This window comes from Schistocerca serialis, chromosome 3, assembly GCF_023864345.2.
Source record: "Schistocerca serialis cubense isolate TAMUIC-IGC-003099 chromosome 3, iqSchSeri2.2, whole genome shotgun sequence".
Lineage (NCBI taxonomy): Eukaryota > Metazoa > Arthropoda > Insecta > Orthoptera > Acrididae > Schistocerca > Schistocerca serialis.
This window is the reverse complement of record NC_064640.1, coordinates 982,801,658-982,827,659: the sequence shown is the minus strand read 5'-3', so window position 1 is coordinate 982,827,659 and position 26,002 is coordinate 982,801,658. Positions and strand designations below refer to the sequence as shown.

The following is a 26,002-nucleotide window of genomic DNA, read 5'->3' as shown; positions in this document are numbered from 1 at the left end:
TAAATCCATCATATGCAGTGCCTTCTTTCTCTTTGATGTCATTTTGAACTTGCCTCAAACAGTCCTTTACAACCTTGTGTTATCTTGTTAACTGACACTGTGCCATGGTCTGTGTGATGGTTGGCTGAATTTTTAATTTAATGATGGCTGTTGTCAATTGTTGCTGCTATTACTTCTGAGTATTAAAGGATGAGCGGTCAATTTGCAAAATAGTCTTGATGTAAACTTAGGAACTACTGTGTAGTGTTACTTGTCTGCATAGTTTTAAGTACCAGAATCAAGGAAAATTTATTGGTAGAAAGCTTAACTAGCCAAAATATATGATACCGACTTTTAGGAGGACTGAGATAGTTGTGATGCCACACATGAAAAGTTTGTGTGCATTACAGTGAATGCTGTGTTAAATCTTTTTTTCTTTCTTTCTTTTTTGTCTAGAATTTTGTATTTATTTGGAGTGTATGATTTTTCAACATTGACTATTTATTTTACTGGAACTGTTTACCTGTCATTTATATGTTCTATCAAAAGTAACCTAGGAAGTGCAAATTTTGTGCAGAAGAATAAGGTTCTTATGGTTGAGGTTCATTTATTTTTAATTCCATTCACCCCTTTGGTCTCTGACAGTGAATTTTTCATACTCACTAAGCTAAGTTGACATCTCAGTCAGTCATTTAATATTTCATATAGATAGCATTAAAATCTCAGGAAACAGATTACCATACTGACACATGCAGATGGAAAAATGAAATCATTCTGTCATTATCCATGAATGATTTAAGGAAATATTGAAAATCAGAATAGATATAGGACGTAACCAACCCTGATTCTAATTCTCAGTAGTATGATACTTACGTGCTGTACATATTTTTGCGTGGTAACTGCATTTAGCTCAGTGTCACTCACCTGAAATGAAATGCTGCTGCTGTGAACAGGAGTGTACCGATTAGCATTCATTTTTTCCCTAAAAATTCTGAGACATGCACCTTACAGAATTTACCTGTCATTGATATGTATTGAAAGTAGATGTTGCAAAAGTACATTATACTATACTAACAGTTTTGATTGATATGCTCTATGAAAACTTTGTCCATTTTGTGTTTTTCACGTGATTGGCTGGGTTGGTGAAGCAGTTGCCTTTCAATCGTTCAGTGTCTCCTTCCTGATACTATTCTGATATATTGGGAAGTAATTGCATGTTTAAATATTCAGAATTGTGCATTCTGAATGGTGGAAGAATGTCAGAGATACTTAAAATCACGACACCATAACACTGTGACGTGCTGCATTCTTTACAGGAAACATTTCAGTGATTTAATTTGGATGTTGTGTATTGGATATAAAAAATTACAAGGGTTGTCCAATAAGTAAGTTTCTCTATGTTCTTTCTCAAAAAAATAAACTATGTCCTTGGTGTGAAGGCTGGCGAGTTCAACTTTGTGTGTTGACAGTGCTCACACTGTCGTACAGTGCATACTGCAGTATCTTATCAGTTAGAATGGAGTTACTGCAACATAGTGTGTACACTTGTCAGCTGCATTCTGTCATCCCCTCGCCCCGCCACCTCAAAACAACTGTCCAATTCCATGTCCATTGGAAGTTAACCTCTCTCTGTGGGGAAGGCTGTATGAGCATACAATTTGATGTTGGAGTGTAATGTTTGTGGAAGGGCACAAAGATGCGCGTGACGAACAGCACACAGGAAGAACCATTGCAGCAACATGTGATGTCATTATTGCAATTAACATTATTGTGGAAGACAGTTGTTGCATTACCATTAACAACATTCTAGTGCAGCTATGTATGAGGGCTGCAATTGAACACTTGCCCTCGCAAAGATCAGACAGACCATCTTCACTACCGCAAAGTCTGTGCAAGATGGGTGACCCGTTTGCTGAGTGCTGCCCACAAGTGGCAGTGGTTGGATTCAGCCATAATGTTTCTGGAAATGTCAGTGTGTGGGAGGTAGGATTATCAAACGGCTTCTCTCTGCAGATGAGACAAAAACATAAGGGAATTATGTGGAAGAAACATGGTGAAAGTGCCCCAAAAGAGGCAGTGATCACACATTCGACAGGGAAAGTTATGTGGCAATCATGCCTTGGGACTTTAGGGGCTATACTTGTTCACCACACCTGCCTTGCAGCGCCATTATGGGGACAGGCTTCATCCCCACCCAGGAGATTGGGATGCTGACATTTCGTCAGGTCCCTGACATTTCGTCAGGGCCATAACGACCATGATGTTGAGGGCCCTCGCCTCAAATAATCAAATAAACAGCTTGTTATGAGTGCAGGACCCAAGCTTGTACAATACTGGTCAGGAAAAACTTGTTGCATTACGAAAAGTGATTGGAAAAACATGGTGACTAAGCTGAAAAGTAAAAGCAGCATTGTATGTCATAAATAAAATTATTTCAGCATGATAAATTGTGTGAACTTTCTCTTTTCTAAAATAGGGTTACTTACTTATTTGACACTCTTTGTGCGTTGGAAAGGCCAATAAATGAATTGATGGAGTGGCTTGACATAAATAAATGTGCAGACTGTAATTTGTACGACCAGCCTTTGAATGAATGCTACACTTTTCACCTCGTGCCATGACTTGTGCTTGGACATGACAGTTTTTATAAATAAATAATGTTTGGAGCTATGGTGAGTGAATGATATTTTAATTACTAATTTACTCCTCCATTCTATTAAAATCTGGAAAATCAAACCAAACATGATTCCACTTTGGGTTACACTTACAGTAGGTCAGATGGTACCTCCCATATGAGAGCAATCTACATGTTTACAAGCTTTAGAGCTTTCTTGGTGTGAAACTTATTGGGAATTTTTCCACTGAATTAAATTTTGGTTGAAAATCGTGATTGTTGATTATGATTAATAAAAATAGTGTTATTTGAGTTTATACAGAAATTATTGTTAAAAGGTAAATCTGTAAGAAAAAAGGAATAAAGGTTGAAAAGCAAAAAACTGCATTTCTCTTCTACTAATGTCTATTTCGAACAATTTTTCGGCTTATTGGGCTATTTTTACTGAACAACTGACTATTGTCCACAAGAGACACTAGTGTCTAGGAAATCATACATTAGAAACACAGATACTGTCAACACAAATAATCTTTGGTTACAATATTGGAGTGTGTGTGTGTGTTGAAGTATCTGTGGTTATTATGTTTGGTTTTCTATCCACCAGAGTGTTTTGTGGGCACCCAGTAAGTCAAAAACTGGTTTGAAATAAGAAAATTTTAGTAGAATAAAAATGCAGTTTTTATTTTTCAACCTTAAATATGAAATTTATCAATCAAGGAGTGACAGAATAATCCGCAAATAAAGTGTTAATTTTTGCAGTGTGTTTCCTGAGTTTAACTGCTCTTAATTTGGGCGAGAAATAAGTTGATAAAAATGGAACAATTACAAGTAATTTGGGAAAAGTACTGTATGATATTTATATGATGTACATCTATATGAATATGTCGCAAACTGCTGTGTAGTATGTGGTGGAGGCTACTCTGAACCACTACAAGTCATTTCCTTTCCTGTTCCACTCAAAAACAGAGCAAGGAAAAACGGCTGTCTGCCTGCCTCCATATGAGCTGTAAATTCTCTTATCATATCTTTGAGGTGCGTAGTCAAAATGTGTATTGGTGGCAGTAGAAGCCTTTCTGCACCCGGCTTCAAATGCTGGTTTCCTAAAGTTTCTTAATAGTATTCCTTGAAAGAATGTCACCTTCTGTCTAGGGATTCCCATTTGAGTTCACAAAGCATCTCTGTTATACAAGGGCTATCCACAAAGTACATTACGTTTTGAAATTAAAAATAAATAAAGTATTGGAAATTTTTTTTATTATATACAGATGAAAGCCACACTTAAATACTACTTTTCTACATAGTTGCCATTTAAATTAACGCACTTATCGTAGCGATGGACGAGCTTGGAAATTCCTTCGTCGTAAAATTTGGTCGCCTGTGCCTTCAACCACGTGGTTACCTCTTCTTGAATCTGTGCGTCGTCATCAAAACGCTGCATAGCCAACCACTTCTCCAGTGTTGGGAATAAGTGGAAGTCGCTCGGTGCCAGATCGGGACTGTACGGCGGATGAGGAAACAACTCCCTCTTAAAAGATTCGAGAACTTCACGAGTGGCATTTGCCGTGTGGGCCTGGGCGTTGTCGTGAATCAGCAAGATCTTTGAGACCAACTTTCCCCTGCACTTGTTTTGTATTGCTCTTCTGAGGTTGTGCAGCGTTTGGCAATACCTTTGAGAGTTTATTGTAGTGCCTCTTTCTAGGAAATCCACAAAAATCACACCTTTTCTGTTCCAAAAGACAGTCGCCATCACCTTCCTTGCCGACATTGCATGCATTTCTTGGGTTTTTGTGGGGAATTTGTGTGCCCCCACTGCATTGACTGCAATTTTGTCTTGCAGTTCACATGCTTAACCCATGTTTCGTCACCAGTAATGATGCGATCCAGTAATGAGTCGCCATCTTTCTCGTAAGCGTCCAAAAACGTTAACACTGCAGCCATTCGCTGATTTTTGTGAATCTCTGTCAAGATTTTTGGTATCCATCTTGCATAAAACTTGTGGTAACCAAGCTTTTCGGTAATGATTTCGTGCAACAAACTTGGCGAAATTTTTGGAAAACTCATAGAGAGTTCCGTTATTGTGAAATTACGGTTTTCATGGACCGCGGCATTGACTTTTTTGACAAGTTCGGCAGTCACTATGCTGGGTCTTCCACTTCGCTCTTCGTTGTGAACGTTAGTTCGGCTATTTTTAAATATTATGACCCATTGACGCACTCCACCTTCAGTGATTATGTTGTCCCCATACGCTTCACAAAGCTGCCGATAGATTTCTATTGTTGTACAATTTTTTGCAGTCAGAAACCTTATTACAGCAAGCACTTCACACTTGGCGGCATTTTCAATTTACGCTGACATTTCAAACTGTCACAGTAACTCAACGGAGTACAGCACGAACGTCTCACTAGCACGGCAGGATGCTGACTGAGCGGCAGAATGCCATGACACCAAGATGGCCGCGCTAGCTCCGCCCCTAACGGACACAAACGAAAACGTAATGTACTTTGTGGATAGCCCTCGTAGTTGCTTGTTGTTTGAACGTACAGGTAACAAATCGAGGAACCCGTCTTTGAATTGCTTCCTTTAATCTGACCTGATGCTATTCAGAAACACTCGAGCACTACTCAAGAATGGGTTGCTCTAGTGTTCTATATGCAGTTTCCTTTACAGATTAACCACACTTTCCCAAAATTCTTCCATGTAACCAATGTCTACCATTTGCCTTCCATACTACAATCCTTGCATGCTCATTCTGTTTCATATCGCTTCCCAATGTTATGCCTAAATATTTACTTGACATGACTGTGTCAAAGAACACAATACTAATACTGTATTCCAATATTACGGGTTTGTTTTTCCTGCTTGTCTGCATTAACAAATATTTTCTACATTTAGAGCCAGCTGCTATTCATCACACTAACTGGAAATTTTGTCTAAGTCATCTTGTATCCTCCCATAGTCACTCAGTCTTGTTGAGTAGAAAATTCATTTAGTTTTAACGGAAGGTAGGAAATTTTGTCGACTGACTTACCAAATTATGTTCACATTCCTGTGTGCTGTGTTAGAGATACATTGGTTTCATCACTTTGTGGTTTGCTTTAGTTAGAGTTGCAGGGAAATCTAAATGAACTGCGTAACTATTGAGTTTAAAGAATCTGGAACGTATTGGGTAAAGCTTATTTTGAGTGGTGTTTATAACTGCAAATAATAATATTTCTTTTTATACAGAAATTATATTGCCTGATGTTAAAGTTTTTCTCAATGTTTTAGAGAGATAATTTACTTGTGAGATTCACGTTTTCTTCGGCAAAAATTTTCCTTTGTTGTCCCTCAACTATGAGGAGATACTCAACTAGAGAAAGGTGGTTATTAAGTACTCTCCTGAATGCGTGCGGACACACACACACACACACACACACACACACACACACACACACACACACACACACACACACACACGGTACATTTGATAAGGTAAATTTGGTTTATGAAAAATGGTTTATAAAGTCAAGAATTGTTTACATTGCTTCAGTTAAATTTGTGTAGTATGGAATTTTTTGTCACGTCTGTGAGTAATTTACAGCATGATGAAAGATACGTCTGTTTATCACTAAATAAAGAACTAGAACTGGTTATTGTAGGACATGTGAAATGTGTAGAGGGGATATCTGTAGATAGGAATGTTGCCTTCTTAACTTCACAAGTTTTATTTTCTGTGTGTACTGTGTGACTTTGATATGTATAAAATGATTTATTTATGAACGTACTCTTATACTGTGTAGGGCAGTTTGAGTATACATTTGTGTAACTGTATTCCAGTATACATTCATAGAAACGTGAAACTCTGTTTCAGGCTTTTCAGTATGTAGGTAAGAACATCAGTAAACATAATTTCATCCCGTAGTTCATTGATACATACTGTGCCGCGTCCAAATAAAGTTGCACTGTGTATGATGCATAGTATATAGCAGTAGTCACCAGAGTTTTATGTGACATGATCTTGATATTAGATGTAGATAAATGTCTCCTTATTTATGTTTTGCATATGTTAAAAAATGCCAGCTGTCATGTAGAATTTGCTATTTATGTGACAAGAATTTGCATGAAAAGTATTTCTTTTTCTTTCTTTTTCACTTAATAGGTTGAATGAGATTTTATAAATAATAATGTGAGGACTTGTGGATGTGCAAGTGATTTCATGGCTATACTATGGTACAAGATGAACTATAAATGTCGGACAATTTGGATTTGCTATTAGAGGGTTGATTTTGTTTGCGCTTTTATGTGATTGGCATAAAATATTGTGATAGGCTTCTTTTATAGTTTTATCTTTGTTTCTCCTTTCTTTATTCCATTTCTTGCATACGAGTGATGAAAACCTTAACTTACTCTTGTTCATTCATTCTATTTAGCTACTAGTTATTGTGCTTTAGTGGTTGGTGTTCTCCCCCCCCCCCCCCCCCCCCCCCCACCCCTCCCTCCTTCTCCTACTCCATCCCCAATCAGGAAGCAGTGATCATAAATGTAAATTGGTAGTTGGTTCCAAGCAGAAATATAGAGCACAATTTTATGCCATCACATATATTGGCCACTGCTTATATATCTTAGAATGAAATTTGATGGAGATAATGACAGAACAGCTACAACAAATATGTGTAGTGCTTCTGCATGACCAGACTATTTCCATTATTTCTGCACAACATATCTTTAAACTGTAATATACTCAATATTTTTGTAGATATGGAAAAGTAAAATATGTGGTATATGGTGAAATGTATTTCAATACTTCTAATTTGTGTATTTTGCTGTTTTATTTGTGAAAAATGATTATTTTCATGCTCAGATTTCTTCCTGGTCATTGTAAGTTTGCATGCTTGCACTATGTAGTAATCTAAAATAAGCAGCATTTCACAAATGTTACAAGTGTTAGCATTATAAGAAGATTCTTGTATTATTTCATTGTCAGTAATGTAATTATTTCACCATGTGTTATCAAAGGAAAGAAAGAGTTACATTTGGTAACATAATTTGATTCTGAAAGATGTTATTTCATAGTTAACCCACAAAAGTAACATTCCAGGCACTGCTCTGTGCAAGACATTAGTCTGGTCTTAGTAATTAAGTATGTCCAATGCTAAGAAATCTGCTTTGCTTGTCAGGCACTGTCCTGCAATCTCCCAAGTCACAATGTACTAGATTTCTTTAAAAACTAATAAAAATACTGTTCTTTAGTCATTGTGTTGTATGATTTTGTTAAGACTGTGATACTTATCTAGTCACCATATGTTGAGCTTGGAAAATTCACTCTCATTTGCTCACTCATGTCTGGCTGTATCAGTTGAACAGCTGGAAAACAGTACTTCCTTAGGCTTTGACGTTTTTCTACATCAACTGTAGCTATCATCTGCATAGTCCATTTTCTGCAAAATGTTGTTTGTAGGATACCTTTAATTCACAGATGTAGGAAAGTATATAAAAATCTTAAAACTGTTTTCCTGGGTTCTTGAGGTACGTGGTAAAGGGCAAAAATTGGAAAAATTCCTAATAAATTCATAAAATACTTACTTTTGTTCTGACACCATGCAAAAGAAAGTTGTGGAACAATTTTCCCCATCTCTGGCACTGATTACAAACTTTGTTCTCATTCAAACATACAGAGATTACATATAATTTTTTGTTTGTTTTCAAAATGTTGCATTGCATATTTTCTTTCAATGTCTTTAGGTTGCAGCTCTGCCTAAAGAGGAAGTAGAGCTGGATCCACCTACAGCAAAAGGAACAAAAGGGAAGAAAGCTCGTGGCAGCTCTTCAGGAGCTGTTCTAAGAGGTCGCCCGTCTTCAAGCAGTAGCAACAGTGGTGGACCAACAGTTAGCTCTAGTGTATCAGCAGTTTCCTCCTCACCCAAAGCTCCTGCACAATCAACAGTACAGACATCACCTGTTGCCAGTTCCACAGGATCTGTCCACCTTCCCCTTGGCACACAACCTCCTCTCCCTGTACCAGGAAGCACGGCTACTACTACTGTGCCAGCTAGCAGTAATCTGCCACATGGGACCCACAATTCATTGCCCAAGCAGGTAATTTTATTATTTGTAGTCTTTGTTTATATGAGTGTCTGAAATTATTATAACTTGTGGTTTTGCCATATGTAAAGCTGATGTCTAGTTGACCTGAGAACAGCACTATTCGGGGAAAAAATGGAATTGAGTTTCAATATAAATACATTTTTTTAGCGTACTTTTCCTTATGTTGCTGTAACAGTGTCTGTTGAAGTGAAAATTATGTTGCATGCAAAGTTAACAAATCCCCAAGGTTTCAAACAACTGCTATAATTTGGAGCTGTGATGTGCAGGATAGTTGGTGTTCAAAGGTGTTTTCTTTATACGTATAATCAGTTTATGTTGTTATTGAATAAATCTTTGATGCTCTTGTATGTATTGGCCTTTTTTGACATACCTAGAGGGTTATCTGATGGGAAGTATTGCATACATTTTCAAATAATTACAAGCAGCCTGTTAAAATTTTGTACACTGAATCATAGATAGGCCATGGTTTTACCAAGGCACTGTGTGCCTGCTTCAGCGATTTTTGTGGAACAGTGGCAGCACAGATATCTTGCAACATCACTATATTCTGATTATTACAGCTTAGCAGTAACATCATTGTCTGCGGATCGCCCACCACAAGCATTTTACAATGATAGTTTGAAAATTTCTGAGAAAGAAAAGGAGAGAAATGACTTAACTCAGTGAAACTTGTATTATTTTTCAGTATAGTCTCCCTGTACACTAATGCACTTGGTCTAGCAATGTTCCAGTTCCTTGATCCCATTTGAAAATTAGATCCCTCCATGCGTACAAAATATGTCAACTTCAGCTGCCAGTTATTCATTTGAAGAGAATCTGCATCTGCTGAGGAAAATTTTGATTTTGGGCAAGAGGTGGAAGTCTGAAGAAGCCAAATCAGGTGAATAAGGTGGTTTGGCAGTAGTTCATATGTTAGTTCATGCATTTTTGCCATGCCAATGATACTTGTATTTGAGTGCATATTGTCTTAATGAAAGATGACTTTCTCCCGTGCCAAACCTGACCTTTTTCACATATCTTTTTCTGTAGATGGCCAGCGGGTTAGCGTAGCATTGTCCCATAGTTATTTGACCAACTGGAAGATAATATATCAACAGAATCCCGTTAGCACCTCGGTAAATCAACGCCATGACATTTCAAGCTGACTGTATTGTCTTTGCTTTCATTGGTGGTGGTGAATGAACATGTTTCCACTGTTTTGACTTGTTTTGCCTCTGGGATATAGTAGTGGATCCAAGTTTCACCTGTTGTCACAAACCAGTGCAAAAACTCTTGTTGGTTGCTCTGAAAACTGGCCAAATATTGTTCAGACATTTCCATTGAGGTGCATGCCTGATTCTGCATTAAGAGTTGCAGCCCCCATCTAGCAGGTAATTTTCTCATATCTAACTCCATTTTTAAAATGTGATATGCCCATTCAGATGGCATCACATAGCTTCAGCAGTTTCTCACACATTCAGCCTGGATCATAATCATTTTATGCGCTTTCGCAGTAATTTGTGGGGTAGCGGTACATTTTAGCTGAACACTACAAAGGCTAACTCAGCTAGCCCAACCAAATTTAAACTCATTGATCCACTTGGCAACATTTGAATATGAAGAAGCAGAGTCCCCCAGTGTGTTCTGAAAATTGAATTAATTTACTTTGCTTTTGTACCTTTCTTTACAAAGTACTTAATCATTGCTTGAATCTGATTTTTCCCATCTTTAACAATCACTGCATGGAAACAACAGCAGAAAGACATCTATCCACATGACAGCTCTCTACCAGAGCACTGATGCGTCATGTGTTTACTCGTAAAGGACGACCTATTATTATGCAGGAACTAAGTCGCACAAATGCTGACATCAATGGTGATTTCGCAAACTTAACCAAACTGCCCTCATAGGCAGTTTTCAGTCACACTGTCTCTTATGTACCACTATTAGTGATTCTGTTGTGTACGTGCTCCACTGAAGAATTGCTGTGAAAGCATGTGCAAGTTTTCTGGCTGGGAGTGCTGTTGTCTGTCTTCAGCAAGATAAAATTTGCTTCCACACTTAAACTGTTTTCCCATTGAATGTATATTTTTTTCAATTTAGTGATGTAACATTGGATTCACACTCATACAAAACAAATTTAAAAACTTATTTTGGTGTAGGCTGTCATCAGTTTATTTAAACTGATCCACATGATTGCCCAGCATATTCTTCAACAAAGCCATTGCTGATTCTTTCCAAACTTGTGTGAATGACCCCCCTCCTCCTCGCCCTTCAGTGTCAATTGAAAACTAAATCCTAATATAAAACCAATTTTGGTCTCCGTAGGTTTATGTGGCTCTTGTTTCTTATCTTGGGGAGTGAACTTATTAACCCTTTGACTGCTGGAGGCGCACCATCTGCTTGGCACACTGAGGTGCTGTGACGTGCGGCGTAATCTGGCTACCTGCGCTAAGTGCCTGTTCCTCAATCCGCAGCCAGAACTGGAGCGGCCCACACTGCTTCACCTGCCCTGTGCTGAATATTTCTGGAGTGACAACGATTCCAGGCGAAACACTGTGCCCCCTCATGACTGATACAGAATAAATGTTCTCACTACAAAGTTTCTCTGCAGATGAGTTACTGCAGAATCAAACTAAATCTTTAGAATTATTTTCTGCCACTAAGAATTATATATTGCTTGTAGTTTTTTGCATGATTTTTGTAGTTCATGCCGAAAGAGATTTGTCAGCTTTACCTCGGTAGTTTACTGTACCGTCTTGCAAACCCGTTTATAACATCTGAATTTCTCTATGGGTTCCTCACTATACTAACTCAAGAATGAATAATATGAACCATACATTACAGATAACTGTACATTGTTTTTGTAGTTCAAAGTGTTGTATTACTTAGTTTATAGGAGAAAGTGACATACAGGTTATCATTCATATCGCACTACAATATCGGAATTTACTGTGAGCAGCAGTAAGAACAATTATACTCATTTTGTGACTTGTTAGGAAATTTCACACAGCCTACTATTTGTTTCTGAGAATACAATAAACTGAGTGCTTAGTCATCCGCTGTCAGATTCTTTACCTGTAATAGGTACACTGTGTAAAGTGTTCCATCCAGGTACAGATGCAGCTCTCCTTTGCTGATGGTAATAGGTGCTATTATAATTTGGAACCCCGGAAATGACTGACTGTTTTGCCACAGATATTATTTTTTCTTGTGCTGTACTTGTAACTGTTGCACATAAGTACTCAACAAATTTTCCAACATTTGAAAGCTGTGAAATCTCTGTCTTTTTCTTAACGCATTAAATTCGCTTATAGAGAAGATTCAATGTCATGAACTGTAAATTTAGGAGTTCCCTTTACGCTTCGTGAATGTATTTTCCATCCTTTTTTATCTGGGTTCTGGACTGGCACTGGCAAAGTTAAAAATATAATTTTATTTTGTTTTTTCTTTTTTATAATTTTTTTAGTTTTCAAAGCTTTTTCTGATATCATTGTTGCATTCGTTCTGTGCTGCGATTAGTAATTCCTTTTCGTGTGGTAATTTTCAAAACAGGGTAGGACACACAATGGTACCTTGCAAGTGTTACATTCAAACCTGCTTTCTCGACAAGTTTCTGCTTCCAGCAAACAATGAATGTTAGTGTTCTTTTCCTTGGAATGCTTACTTGTTATAATGTTTGGAAAATGCCTTCCCACAAACCTTAGAGGATTATCATCAGAACACCTTCCCCTGCTAGCTTTTCTGCACTCTGATGCATATGTTTCCATAAGTTCCCTTGCCAGTGACAGATGAAACTCTGCTGTCGAAATTTTACGACCTGTTAGTGATCTGCATAGGACAGGAGCATTTAAAACATGCAGATAAAGAACGTGGAGAAAGAACTTCTTATACCACTTGATTGTTTTGTGTATACATCTGACAGGGCTAAGCATTGTATTAGTGCACATAAATTGAATATCTCCTCATTTCAGTTTCTTCTGAAGTTGTGGCATGTTGCGTGTTTTCGTACGGACAGTACTACATGCGTTCTTCCTGTTACTGTGAAGCCAGGAAAATAAGTCCGGGCTTTAGTACCAATTATCAGGGTAGAGGGTATGTCCACATCCTAAATATGGCCTTATCATTCTGACATAGTGGCTACTATGTCACTACTTTCCTCCAAATTGTGAAACTCAGTTTCTGTTGACGTCCTTGTATAAACAATAAAATCTAAGACATAGTCAGTCTTGCAATCACATAACACAAATGTTTTTATTATTCCAAATTTACTCCTTTTCGATGAAATGAAAGACAAAGATAAGCGTCCTTTGAATAATAACAAACTTTCATCAATGCAGAGTTTCTGATGTGGATTAAATGCACTATGGAAAGCTGTACGAACTTTATCGACGATGTTCCTAATTTTTAATAATCTGTCTCCTCCAGTATTGGCAGAGTTGTCACTGAAATGTAATATTTTCATAAGTAACAAAAAGTGGTCTCTTGACATCAGTTCACTAACAATTGGAGTATTTAGAACAACATGTCTGGTCCAGTACTAGCCAAGTTTGTTTTTTCACATGAGTCATCAGAAGACAAACAGCTATGAAACAATACATTTCTTTCAATCCAGTATCTGTCCACTTTGATATTTGAGAATGCACTGGTTCTGGAGTGTTCTCCTTGGTGAATAAATAAAACTAATTTGTTTCTGCAGTAATATATTTCATCAGTTCTTCTGTAAAGAATAACATCAAAACTGACAGAATGCTTGGCTCATTTACTACTTGACACACGTCCTGATAGCGTATCATGAAGTGCGCGATTAACTGGTCGAAAATTATTTTATTTCCAGTCAAATTAATCACTTAAACATGATTTCTTCGTAGGCATTTCACTATCACTCTCTGAGTCTTCAGAATCAGAACTACTAACATCTCTTGTTGAAACACAAGACTGCATTGACACCCCTGTTGATGTGGACAGTTTATGACTACAGCTTTCCGATTCTGTGGTAGCTATCACTTTCGTCAAGATCAAGTAGTTCATTTTCACTGTCGTTCCTCGTAAGAATCTCCATGATTTCTTCCTCAGTGCACCCACGTCGTCTTGCCACTTTCTTTGTAAAATGCAGGACGCGAAGAGCACTAAAGTAAATTCTGATGAACAGTGAACTGTAGTGCAAAGCCTAGGCTCACAACAGACAGAGAATGGGACAACAAGCTAGCAGCCAGAACTGCAAAAGGCTACTGGGGCGTGGTGCAGGAAGTCTGCTGTGTGAGTTATCTTGTCACCAGCACTTGGGTAGTGTCGCGTCTATACTCGTCATCATCGGTCAGGGGACAGAAAATTGGTGCGACTTAACTCATCAAAAGTGCTAAGGGAAAACCGGCGGCTGCAACTATACTCGTCAGTAGCACCCAGGAAGCAGCAGGCAGCATGGCGAGTAAACTTGTCAGCAGCAGTCAAACAGGGTGAGATGATATAATAAGTGCATGTTGCTTTCACACAGTCCTAAATTCATAGTAGGAATGGTGTTCTCAACCAAAATCTATGAAATTTTGGAAAATAGCATAAGCACAATGAACTTTAAAATTTTAGCCTATATTCACATGTTTTATGTTAATGGAAGTTCCGTCTTTTCCTTGGCTTTTGGGCTGATATTATCCTCATATGCAGTATTATTTAATGTAATTTTCGAATACTATTCTTCACTCATCAAATTTTCAACTTGAAAATATTATTATCCAGGACTGAAGTTACTATTTCAATGACACGTCAATTTTAAGGTGACAGCTCCTGCTGGTGCATACCATGGTCAGTCAGCAGTCGTCACATCGTTGGATGTTCAGCCTCAGAGTACTGGCCAGACTGAGAATCAGTCATCAGCTGTTATTCCTCCTTCACAACCTGCAAAGGTACACTTAGAAAGTAGATTAGAGCATTGAAATATATCGTTGTAAATGTTTGCTAAACTAAGTTTTAATTCAAAAAGGGCTTTGATAACAGTCTGTTTTGACTAAAATTCTCTTTATTTATAATGACTTTGTAGTGTCTCACTGTATCTGTTGATGGTGGCTTGTATGTGAGCTATTACAAACAACAAAGTAGTAGTATGGTCAAATTAAGGTCAGTTTAAGTGGACTGAATAGTAACACAGGCATAATTCAGATTCTTTATTGCTGTTGACCACATACAGTAGAATAGGCTTTTACAGTGATAGTAAGATACAAATATTGATCACATTATATGTGAAAATTAAATAGCTTACATACAGCTATAATCTTAATTATTAATATCAACAATGTCAATATCAAGAACTCTTTTATATGATAACATGGTTTTTTGTTAGCCAGTCATATAATTTTATTTTGAACTTTTTTAAAGGCAAGGATCGAGTGGCAAGAGGAAATTTGTTAAAAAATTTTGAGGGCATTTGCTTTATGGGAATTTCCTGTTATTGCTAGTCTGTGCCTTGGAATGTCAATGTTTGCCATAGTATCACGTTTGTGAATTGTTTCCCTGCCAATACCTTCTTTAATGCTATTCCTGACAAAGAGTGCAGCCTCATAGATATACAGATTCACCACTGTTCGTACCCTAAGCCTGATAAAAAGAGGACGACAGTGTTCTACAGGACCAACATTACACATTACAAGAAGTTACTGATACGAGGTGAATGTCCCCATATGAGTAGTCCATATGATATATGTGATTGAAAGAGTCCAAAATAGGCTATAAGGAGATAATTATTATTGACCATCTCTCTCTGTTTCCACATGAGGTAGGTCACTCTTGAGATTTTTTTGCAGATTTGGCTTATATGCTCTTCCCAAGTTAGTTTAGCATCAATATGTATTCCTAAAAGCTTGACACTTTCATTTTCTGTATTCTTAGATAATCATAACATAAGCTTTTGGGTTTTGTCTGGATTACACACAAGTTTATTGGCTGTGGACCAATTTAATGCAGGGTCAAGAGTTTCATGTATGATCTTATCAAGGGTTGGGATGTTATGGTGTGAAGTAAGCAGAGTTTTATCATCTGCGTAGCAGATTACACTGTGATACAGAATGGGGCAGGTCAGTGATAGCGACTATGAAAAAGAAGGGGCCAAGGACAGAGCCCTGTGGCACACCTGTACCAATTTCTATTAAGGGAGAATGCTTATTTCTAATTGAGACAAACTGTCTTCTGTTGGTCAAATAGGTAGAAAATATTGCTAATGTAGATTTTTGTACACCATAATACTCCAGTTTTGTTAGTAATATGTTCAAAGGAATGCAATCAGAAGCTTTACTTACATCACATAATACAAGTGACACCATCTTCTTATTTTCAAAAGCTGTTCAAGTCTGATCAACAATTTCCAGAACAGCTGCAGTGGTATTTTTACCTGGTCTAAATCCATATTGATTGTTGCAAAGCAGATCATGCTTTTCAACATAATTGCTTAATTGAAAGTACACGAGTGATTCAGTTATTTTTGAAAATGTTGGCACAATAGATATTGCTCGGTAGTTCCGGGGGAGTTGTTTATCACCCTTTCTGAATACGGGGATAATTTTAGAGATTTTTAGCAAAGCTGGAAAAACTCCATTCTCTAAACATTTGTTAAAAATAAAGCTTTGTGGCTTACTTATGAGGTGGACTGTTCTTTTTTAACAACAGGTTCAGACCCTTGATTGTCCTTGCCTTTATATGTTCGATACAGTATGAGCATATTTTCTCTAATTTCAGTCAGTTCTTTTGTATACCAGTTTATTTTTGTATTTTTACATTTAACTGAGGACCTAACTTTTATTAATCGGGAACAGGAGGACCATATGTCTATATATTTTTTTAAAATAAAAAGCTTCAAAATCATTTTCAACTCCTGTTTTTCCTGGATGACACTCATAAACAGAGACCCAGTTTGCGTTCTTCAACTTGTTAATAAATGACATTAAGTGCTCCTCTCTCTGACCTCTTACCCGTGCCACATTAAATTCATTGAAATAAGATGGTTTATTATTATAAGTGTTAAAAGCAATGGATCACCATCTGCAAAAAGACCATCAGCCAAGCTAACCACATATTCATCTCTATGCAAATTAACAATAATATTGTCTAGGCATGCATCATTACAAGTAGGACACTTGTTCGTGCAGTGCAAGTTTAAAGATCTTAATATATTAAAAAATGTTCTGGAGTCGTGTTGCCTTGAGTTTCCCATTTCAATATTAAAATCACCACAAATAGCAATCTTGTTTTAAACTTAAAAAGTTTCAAAACTACTAGTTCAAACTGTTAAAAAAAAAAAAACAAAAAACAAAATGAATGAATGTCTCCATTTAGAGACCTATACAGGCTAACAAATATAATGTTTTCTTCAGTCAGTCTTATACAGCTACATTAGGCATTTACTTTTGAACAATGTGGAGTTATCTAATTTTGAAAATTGTTGGACATGCTTGATATAAATTCCAGAACCCCCATTTTTCTGATTTTCATGCACATTGTTAGGTAAAACATATCCTTGAGGGAAACAACTGTCAACTTAATTTTCTTTTAGCCAGTGTTCTGACACACACATCACATCTACATCCTTAATGTTACAGAAATGTTCTAATTCTAACAGTTTATTTCTTAAACAACAAATATTGACTTGCAGTAATATTAATATTTTGTCATTGTTTTCATTCTCAACTGAGCACTCATCGGCATGTAGCAAATCCGAGTTGCACATATTGTTTCTGACTAAGTTGGAATCGCTGGAATATTTACTTCCGTTAAAAAAGCATTTTCATCAATGCTCTTGGTATACGTCATATACGTCACTGTTTCATCATGTTGCATGTTAAATTCAAAAGATACATCACTTTTGTCTTTCATAGGTATAACAGGCTTTATAGCTCGCTGCATGTTTGATTTTGCATGAACTATATCCAAGATCTTCCAACTAACATATGCTTTTTCTAGTCTGTTGATGTGCAAACCATGTGACGTATGAAATCGTTTCCCTAGTGTGCTTATATCAATGTATGTTGTATTTTTGAATTCCCTGCATATATCTTGCACAGCTTTATTCATTTTTTCTATTTCCTTGTTTACACAGGACCAATTATGTAGATCGTGACAATGTGGTACAGAAAAAATGATCACATTCGTGTTCTGGAATTCATGCAACCTCCGTTTAAGGGAGAGCACGAAATCTTTTACTTCATTTTTAGCTACGTCGTTTCTCCCCACAAGAAAGACATAAAGTTCCGAAAAGGGCTTGTCACAAAATTAGGCACATCAAAGTGACATCGCCTGCTCCTCAAAGTTTGAGGTGTGAAACTGTGCTGACTGCGTAGCAAAAAATGTACGTCACTGATTAATTTTCATTCTGTAGGACTGCGAAGAAACTTCCCGTGAGAAAGTTCTTAAGAAAACTACAAAATTATTCTTTGTAACATTTCAGACAACGTTATTGTTTCGTATCGCGTACAGAGGCAAATTACTTCCGCACTATTCCGTGCACAGCAGCGAGCAAGTCATAGGCCATCACCAAGAGTTTTGTTTGGACAGCTCACTTTAATATCACCGAGAATATTCCCTACTTCCCAAAAATATTTTACTGGCTGCTAATACATATCCTTCGGCATTGCATCCATCACTGAAAACGCCAATACACGCTACGCAAAAGTAATTGTAGTTATTTTGAAGCCAACATTTTCACTGAAGTCTAGCAAAATATTTGTTCGAAAGGTTTTGTGAAACCCAAGTTTTATCTAAATTTGCTGTAAGCCTATTATACTCGAAACGCAATACGTGCTTGGTACACAAAAACCTCGTTCTTACTACTGCAATGTCCCTGTCTTGTGTTACAAATTTCGTCCATCATTAGAGTTTCTGAATTAAAAACCAAGTGGGTGGAGAAGACAGTACATTGAAGTGACTGGCCAGAATAATCAGTTATATCACTGACATTACCCTGTATTTCTCTAGCCATCGGCTACTATCTTCTGTCATACTAAAGTAATACAATTTTACATTCTAGCTCTTTGTAAAAGTTTTCAAATATCACAGTTTTCTATGCTCTTCTTGGAGAATCGGAATAGGTGCTGGGACTGTTGTGATGTTACTGCTCTGTTTATATACACAATCGATACAGAAGCACCACAATGTTTTATCATTTTATGAACTGCATTACCCTTCCTATGAAACAGCCAGTAAATCATTCTATGGAAAAAAAAAAGTTAAATTTCGAATGTAGAAGTAAACCGAATGCAGTAAGATTATATCCGAATGTAAAGACATTCGATACAGGTTTTTAGGAAAAACGGTTGTTGATTAATGCAGAATTGATAATCTTATTTTAATTGACAGTTACTGTCGAGTAAACTAAACGCCACCACTTCTGGTAAATTTATCAGACGTCTACTGTAAGGGAAAAACATCTGCAGTATGCCCTCTATAACTGAAATGAATAGACAAACATTTGAATCAAGTTGGCTTTTTACATAGACGGCACTTAGCTAAACTGAAGGGTCTTCTGACTCCGTGTCTTCAGATTACTGTCGCTTGTTTTTTCAGCCAGATGTATCATCATAACTTCCACTATGGTCTCTCTTAAATCCTGGTTCAAGAAATCAGTTTCTTGGCAATGCTTCTGTGTGTTTTACGCACCTCTGCCAGTCCTGCTGAGTAACGTTGTCAAGAGCTTCGTGCATTAGCTTCTCGACATCAGCATGTTTGAAAGTAGTATATTTCTTTTCACTACTTCTCACTGTACTTGGGCCCATATCAATTCAATGGGATTATACTGGCAGTGATACGGTGGTAGACATACCACTTGATGTCCCATTTCATTTGCCAATTGATCTAATTCATAAGTCTTTTTGGCACCTATGATATCTTCCTTAGACAGGAGTTCATCCTTCAGTTTCATCAACTGAAAATGAAACATTCTTTCTCTTTAACCACTCCATAATATGTGCCTTGAGCCAATTTGAATGTGGCAGCTTTTCTATCTGAATAGTGTGGTAGCTGGCATTATCCATCACAATAATTGACCCTTCTTCCAGTGCAGACAACAGTCGAATAAACCAGTTCTTAAAAACTTCTCCATTCATTTCTGAGTGGTAATCGGATTAGCAAGAACTTTGGTATGAAGCCTGTAGTTGATGAACCAGTGTGGGTGATGATTGATCTGTCACTTCTACCAGTAGGCACTTTCAAACTGCCGTTTCCTTTGGAGTCATGCCATATATACTTATTGGTGTGGTTCTGTGAAACACAAGTTTCATACAAGTACACTATAGGTCTGGTGTCTTCAGCATGCAAGAAGTGCATTGTCTGCAAAAACTTCGCTCTTGCTGCCGCAGTGTCTCGGAGTTCCATTAAGAATTTCCGTCCATCATTACACTTCTTGAAAAAGATGAAGAGTGGAGGTCTCTGAGCCTGAGCAATTAATTTTTTCACTGAGGTCAACCTGTATTTCTTTAGCCGTTGGATACTCTACTCTGTCTTATATCCAAGTACAGTTCTACACACGAGTTCGTTGTTAAAATCGTCAAAGTCGGTTGATTTCTGTTCACACGACACAGATTTGCTAATACGACCTACATTTGACTTGGAGACACCACATGCTTTAGCAGTAAGTTTATGAATTTGCGCAAAATTTAAGTTATTCCTCACGTCTTCATTGTCTGCCAGATCAGTAAAAAACTTGAGTACATTTGATATGATTATATTAGATTGTTCATGCACGAATGTCTTTACACCCTTTACGCACACCGACTGGAGGAGTACTACAAGTAGGCCACTGCTCCTGCAGTGTTGTTCACCACCAAACACATGTCAAAGCACCTTTCTAAAGACAGTAAGACACTGAGGTCAGACGTGAACACTCCATATAGCACAGTTACACTGAGCTTTCAGCTGCTCTGATCTACCGCACCACTAACGGTACCTACATGGCAACAAAGCCGAGAGGCAGGCGAATCACAGCCCTGCTGGCGGCAGGCAGCGGCTGTGACCTTGAGGACTCTACTTTTGTGCCGGCCACATTAGCTATAACCTCAATAACTGTTTAACATTGAGTTGTAAATAGAAACTGCAGGGATATCAGCTGTTTTCTGTTTTGTGTAGAGTGTATGCCAGTGTTGATTTAGACTAAAATACCCTGCAGTTATTTTTAAGAAGCTTTGGCCTTCACATGCCAGAAGATAAGAGTGTCTCGAGTGTGTCGTCCATTGAGAAGCTCTTGGATGTCGTGGAGACAAAATTTCCAGATATTAATGCCTGATCTGTGAGTGTCAGGCTGAAAGTATACAGGGTGTTTCAAAGTCTTTGCCTCCAATATCTAGGGATAGTGATTACTAATGTCATTGAGAACAACTTTAGTGAGAGGCAAAGTGTTCGCTGGTGCATTGTGGTGATCCTAGGCAACCTTAGTATTCGCTGGCTCTTGTGCGTTGAGAGTTTCTGGTGTTCTGCATGCAACCTACCCCACTAAATTAATAAGATTGATTTTAAACAAGAAAACCTTAAAAATCAGTGTCTCTAAGTAGAGAAAGATATTTTAGAATTAATTGGGACCTTTAATTTTGCTGGACCTACCCCCTTCCACATGTGGCAGATGTCTTGTTTTTATAGGCAACCCACCCCCCCTTCCACATGTGGCAGATGTCTTGTTTTTATAGGCAACCCACAAGGCGTGCACATACCGTGAGAACCTGTGCCCTGCTGCTTCTCAGGGACATAACCATTACAGACGGGCGAGAAGCATTGCCTGGAACTGTCAGTATTTGTTGCATGGACTTTGAAGCACCCTGTATATAAATCTGTGTGCTATAAGAACTAGTGTGCTGCCTTAATGGATGAATATTTTTGTTGACCTGCTAGTAATATGTCATAAGAGAGGTACAGTATTGTTATTTTGTCCTGCATTGAATACCTCTTACATATTTACAGAATTTTATGCTGGTTTTGCTGTTTGCAGCATTACTCAAGGTGTTAATAATACAAAAGCATTTATTATTATGTGATGCTGGTATGTATGTTCAATGAAGTGAGATTCTTAAGGTTTTTTATGTAACTTTTAGATGAAGAAGGGTGTGAAAAGAAAGGCAGATACAACAACACCATCATCAGATTCCTTTGAGCCCCTTTACAATTCAATTGATTCTAAGTCTGCCAAAGTTGCTACACGGAGAGAATCTGGAAGGACAATCAGGAAGGTTGTGAAAGATTTGCCAGTTTACCAGGTTAGAAAATACATTCTGTACTTAACTATTGTTGCTTAGTTTCTTAATTGATTCTTATTCTGTTCATTGACTTAATTATATACTGAGAGAGCAGGTCCATGTTTAATGTAACATATTTTATAGCAGCCTCAACGACAAGATGATGGTGTTCCCTTTAGTCAAGCTACGGTCCCTCATTCAGCTACTGGGATAACATCACAGGTACAGTAAACATTTTTAAAGCAGATTTTCAGGATACACAGATTGTAAGAAGTGCTTTCTAGTGGTCTTAACTTAATCAGCAAATTTTAGGACATACCTTCGTAAGTTACAGTTATACGTGCCGTACATAACAGCCTATTGTGATATTTTCAATACTGGTTTTAAGATTGTACATTCTAATAGCTCTGGCAAGCTTTTTTGGTGCCATCAAAATGTACGTTTTTCATATTTAACTACACTTGAAAAAATTTGTTAAATGGTGACCTGCCCAGGTCAACGTGACTGTTGGTTTCTCACATCCCACTAGGTGAATACCAGGTTGGTTCCCATGTTCTACCTCAGATACATAAGATAAATACTATGTAAACATTTTGAACACTTTCTCACACTTAAAGGCAGACAGATTGAGTACACAGCTTCTGTCCTGAGAGGTGAACAGGAGACTGATGACCTTCATTGTTTGGACTCCTTAAAACAGTTACTCAGTATCAGCAGCATAGATAGCATCAGAAATGTCTGAGCTTTGTTTTACCACCAGTACTGGACTAAAGTTAACTAGAGCCTCATTTCATCGTTTTCTTTCAACAAGGGTTAATCCAAAACCTCAAACACCATCCCTACAAACACTGCTCCATACATCAAATCCTGTGTTATGTTTTTTGGCCCTGCAGTCCAGTTAGTATGCTTATTTCAGGATCTGGGTTACATTTTCATTGTGAGCTTTCTCTTTAGGCTTTGTCATTAACTAGATAATTACTACCCTCCACAGTAAGAATACTACTATGTTGTTTTGTTGGTGCAGTGTATGATAGTTATTTAGTTGTTATGATTTCGATAAATGGTTACAATTTTTCGCCAAACACTTGTTCAGAACATCATCTATCATACGCATTCTATTATTTGGTTCTTGTTGATTATTATCAAAGAAAGCAGCAGTGTAAGTAACAACAAATAGCAGTCTCTTGCCATTGTTTCGCTAATGAGAGGATTCATCTCCTTTTAAGCGGTGGTAGCATGCACAAAAGCAAGCCATGTCGCGAGCGGCAACATGCCGTAAACACAGAATGTGACAAACAATGCATGACACAGTACAGTAATGCATTTTTAACTTAGAGTGACGTAAACACCTATAACAAAGAGAACGGCACTTACCGTATCAAAGAAAAATAAGCAATCAGTTCAAACCAGACGAAGCACCTGAAAAAGGAAGGGTACCCGTATAAATACGGACGGAGTGCCTGACGCATAGCAGTGGCTACCTGGTATAGCTTAACTGCTAAGCTTACGACTCGAACCAAACTACTGTAGCTGTATCGCCATTCATTCGACCTAAATTGTGTCTCGTATTACAATGGACCAACACTGTTTCGATTTGGATGTGCGGCCTAAAACTTTTCTCTCCCCTTGAATTTAGAGTCTCAAATTTCAGGTGCGGCTTAGATTCGGGAAATTTTTTTTTCCTTAATTTCGAATCTCATTTTTCAGGTGCGGCTTAGTTTCGAGTAAATATGGTAGTCATTTCCTTTCCTGTTCCACTTGCGAATAGAACGAGGAAAAAAGACTGTCTATGTGCCTCCATATGAGCCCTAATTTCTGTTATCTTTGAAGTCATTAGGAAAAATGTACGTTGGCAGCAGTAGAGGCATTCAAATACCAATTCTGAAAATTTACTTGTTAATGTTCCTCGAAAAGAATGTTGCCTTGCCTCCAGGGATTCCCATTTTAGATTGCAACGCATCTTCGTAATACTTGTGTGCTGTTCGAACTTTGAACATACTGGTAACAATTCTAGCAGCTCACCTCTGAACTGCTTCCTTCAATCTGACGTGGTGCAGATACCAAACACTCAAGCAATACTTGAGAATGGGTCGCACAGTTGTTCTGTATACAGTCTCGTTTGCAGATGAACCACACTTTCCTGAAGCTAGCTGCCAGTTGTCACACAAACTACAGATTTTGTTAAAGTTGTCTTGTATCATCCTACAGTCACTCAACTTCAACACATTTTATATCCTTTCTACTTCGGCCATCATCAGTTATTTTGCTCCCCAAATAGCAAAACTCATTTCCTAATTTAAGTGTCTCATTTCCTAATCTAATTCCCTCAGCATCACCCGACTTACTTTGACTACATTCCATTATCCTCGTTTTGCTTTTGTTGATGTTCATCTTATACCCGCCTTTCAAGACACTATCCATTCCGTTCAACTGCTATTCCAAGTCCTTTGCTGTCTCTGACAGAATTACAATGTCATCGGTGAACCTCAAAGTTTTTATTTCTTCTCCATGGATTTTAATTCCAACTCCGAATTTTTCTTTTGTTTCCTTTACTGTTCGCTCAATATACAGATTGAATAGCATCGGGGAGAGGCTACAACCCTGTCTCACTCCCTTCCCAACCACTGCTTCCCTCTGTGCAAATTGTAAATAGCCTTTCGCTACCAATAGTTTATCAATGCCACCTGTCGAATTTGAAAGAGAGTATTCCAGTCAACATTGTCAAAAGCTTTCTCTAAGTCTACAAATGCTAGAAACGTAGGTTTCCCTTTCCTTAATCTTTCTTCTAAGATAAGTCGTAGGGTCAGTATTGCCTCGCATGTTCCAACATTTCTACGGAATCCAAACTGATCTTCCCCAAGGTCGGCTTCTACCAGTTTTTCCATTCATGTTAGTATTTTGCAGCCGTGGCTTGTTAAACTGATAGTTCGGTAATTTTCACATCTGTCAGCACCTGCTTTCTTTGGGATTGGAATTATTATATTCTTCTTGAACTCTGAGGGTATTTCGCCTGTCTCATACATCTTGCTCACCAGATGGTAGAGTTTTGTAAGGCTGGCTCTCCCAAGGCTGTCAGTAGTTCTAATGGAATGCTGTCTAATCCCGGGGCCTTGTTTCGACTTAGGTCTTTCAGCGCTCTGTCGAACTCTTCAAGCAGTATCATACCTGCTATTTCATCTTCATCTACATTCTCTTTCTTTTTTATAATATTGTCCTCAAGAACATCGCCCCTGTATAGACCCTCTATATACTCCTTCCACCTTTCTGCTTTCCCTTCTTTGCTTAGAACTGCGTTTCCATCTGAGCTCTTGATATTCATGCAAGTGGTTCTCTTTTCTCCAAAGTTCTCTTCAATTTTCCTGTAGGCAGTATCTATCTTACTCCTCGTGAGATAAGCCTCTACATCCTTACATTTGTCCTCTAGCCATCCGTGCTTAGCCATTTCGCACTTCCTGTCGATCTCATTTTTTAGACGTTTGTATTCCTTTTTGCCCACTTCATTTACTGCATTTTTGTATTTTCTCCTTTCATCAATTAAATTCAGTATCTCTTCTGTTACCCAAGGATTTCTACTAGCCCTCATCTTTTTACCTACTTGATCCTCTGCTGCCTTCACTATTTCATCCCTCAAAGCTACCCATTCTTCTTCTACTGTATTTCTTTCCCCCATTCCTTTAAATTGTTCCCTTATGCTCTCCCTGAAACTCTTTACTCTTTCAGTTTATCCAGGTCCCATCTCCTTAAATTCCCACCTTTTTGCAGTTTCTTTAGTTTTAATCTACAGTTCATAACCAATAGATTGTGGTCAGAGCCCACATCTGCCCCTGGAAATGTCTTACTATTTAAAACCTGGTTCCTAAATCTGTCTTACCATTATATAACCTATCTGAAGCCTTCTAGTATCTTCAGGGTTCTTCCATGTATACAACCTTCTTTCATGATTCTTGAACCAAGTGTTGGCTATGATTAAGTTATGCTCTGTGCAAAATTCTACCAGGTGGCTTCCTCTTTCATTTCTTAGCCCCAATCCATATTCACCTACTACGTTTCCTTCTCTTCCTTTTCCTACTGTCGAATTCCAGTCACCCATGACTATTAAATTTTCGTCTCCCTTCACTACCTGAATAATTTATTTTATCTCATCATACAT

General features: G+C 37.8%; 1 protein-coding gene across 12 annotated transcripts in view; it reads left to right on the top strand.

Moving 5' to 3' along the window:
* The window catches only part of LOC126471427 (homeotic protein female sterile-like), a 349,857-nt gene that overhangs the window by 111,640 nt on the left and 212,215 nt on the right, over nt 1–26,002 (top strand). For all 12 annotated transcript variants that reach the window (XM_050099579.1, XM_050099580.1, XM_050099573.1 and 9 more), the window contains exons 6-9: nt 8,315–8,668; nt 14,428–14,556; nt 21,712–21,873; nt 21,997–22,074. In XM_050099579.1, the coding sequence (XP_049955536.1) occupies nt 8,315–8,668; nt 14,428–14,556; nt 21,712–21,873; nt 21,997–22,074 (723 nt within the window). The remainder of the gene's footprint in view (nt 1–8,314; nt 8,669–14,427; nt 14,557–21,711; nt 21,874–21,996; nt 22,075–26,002) is intronic.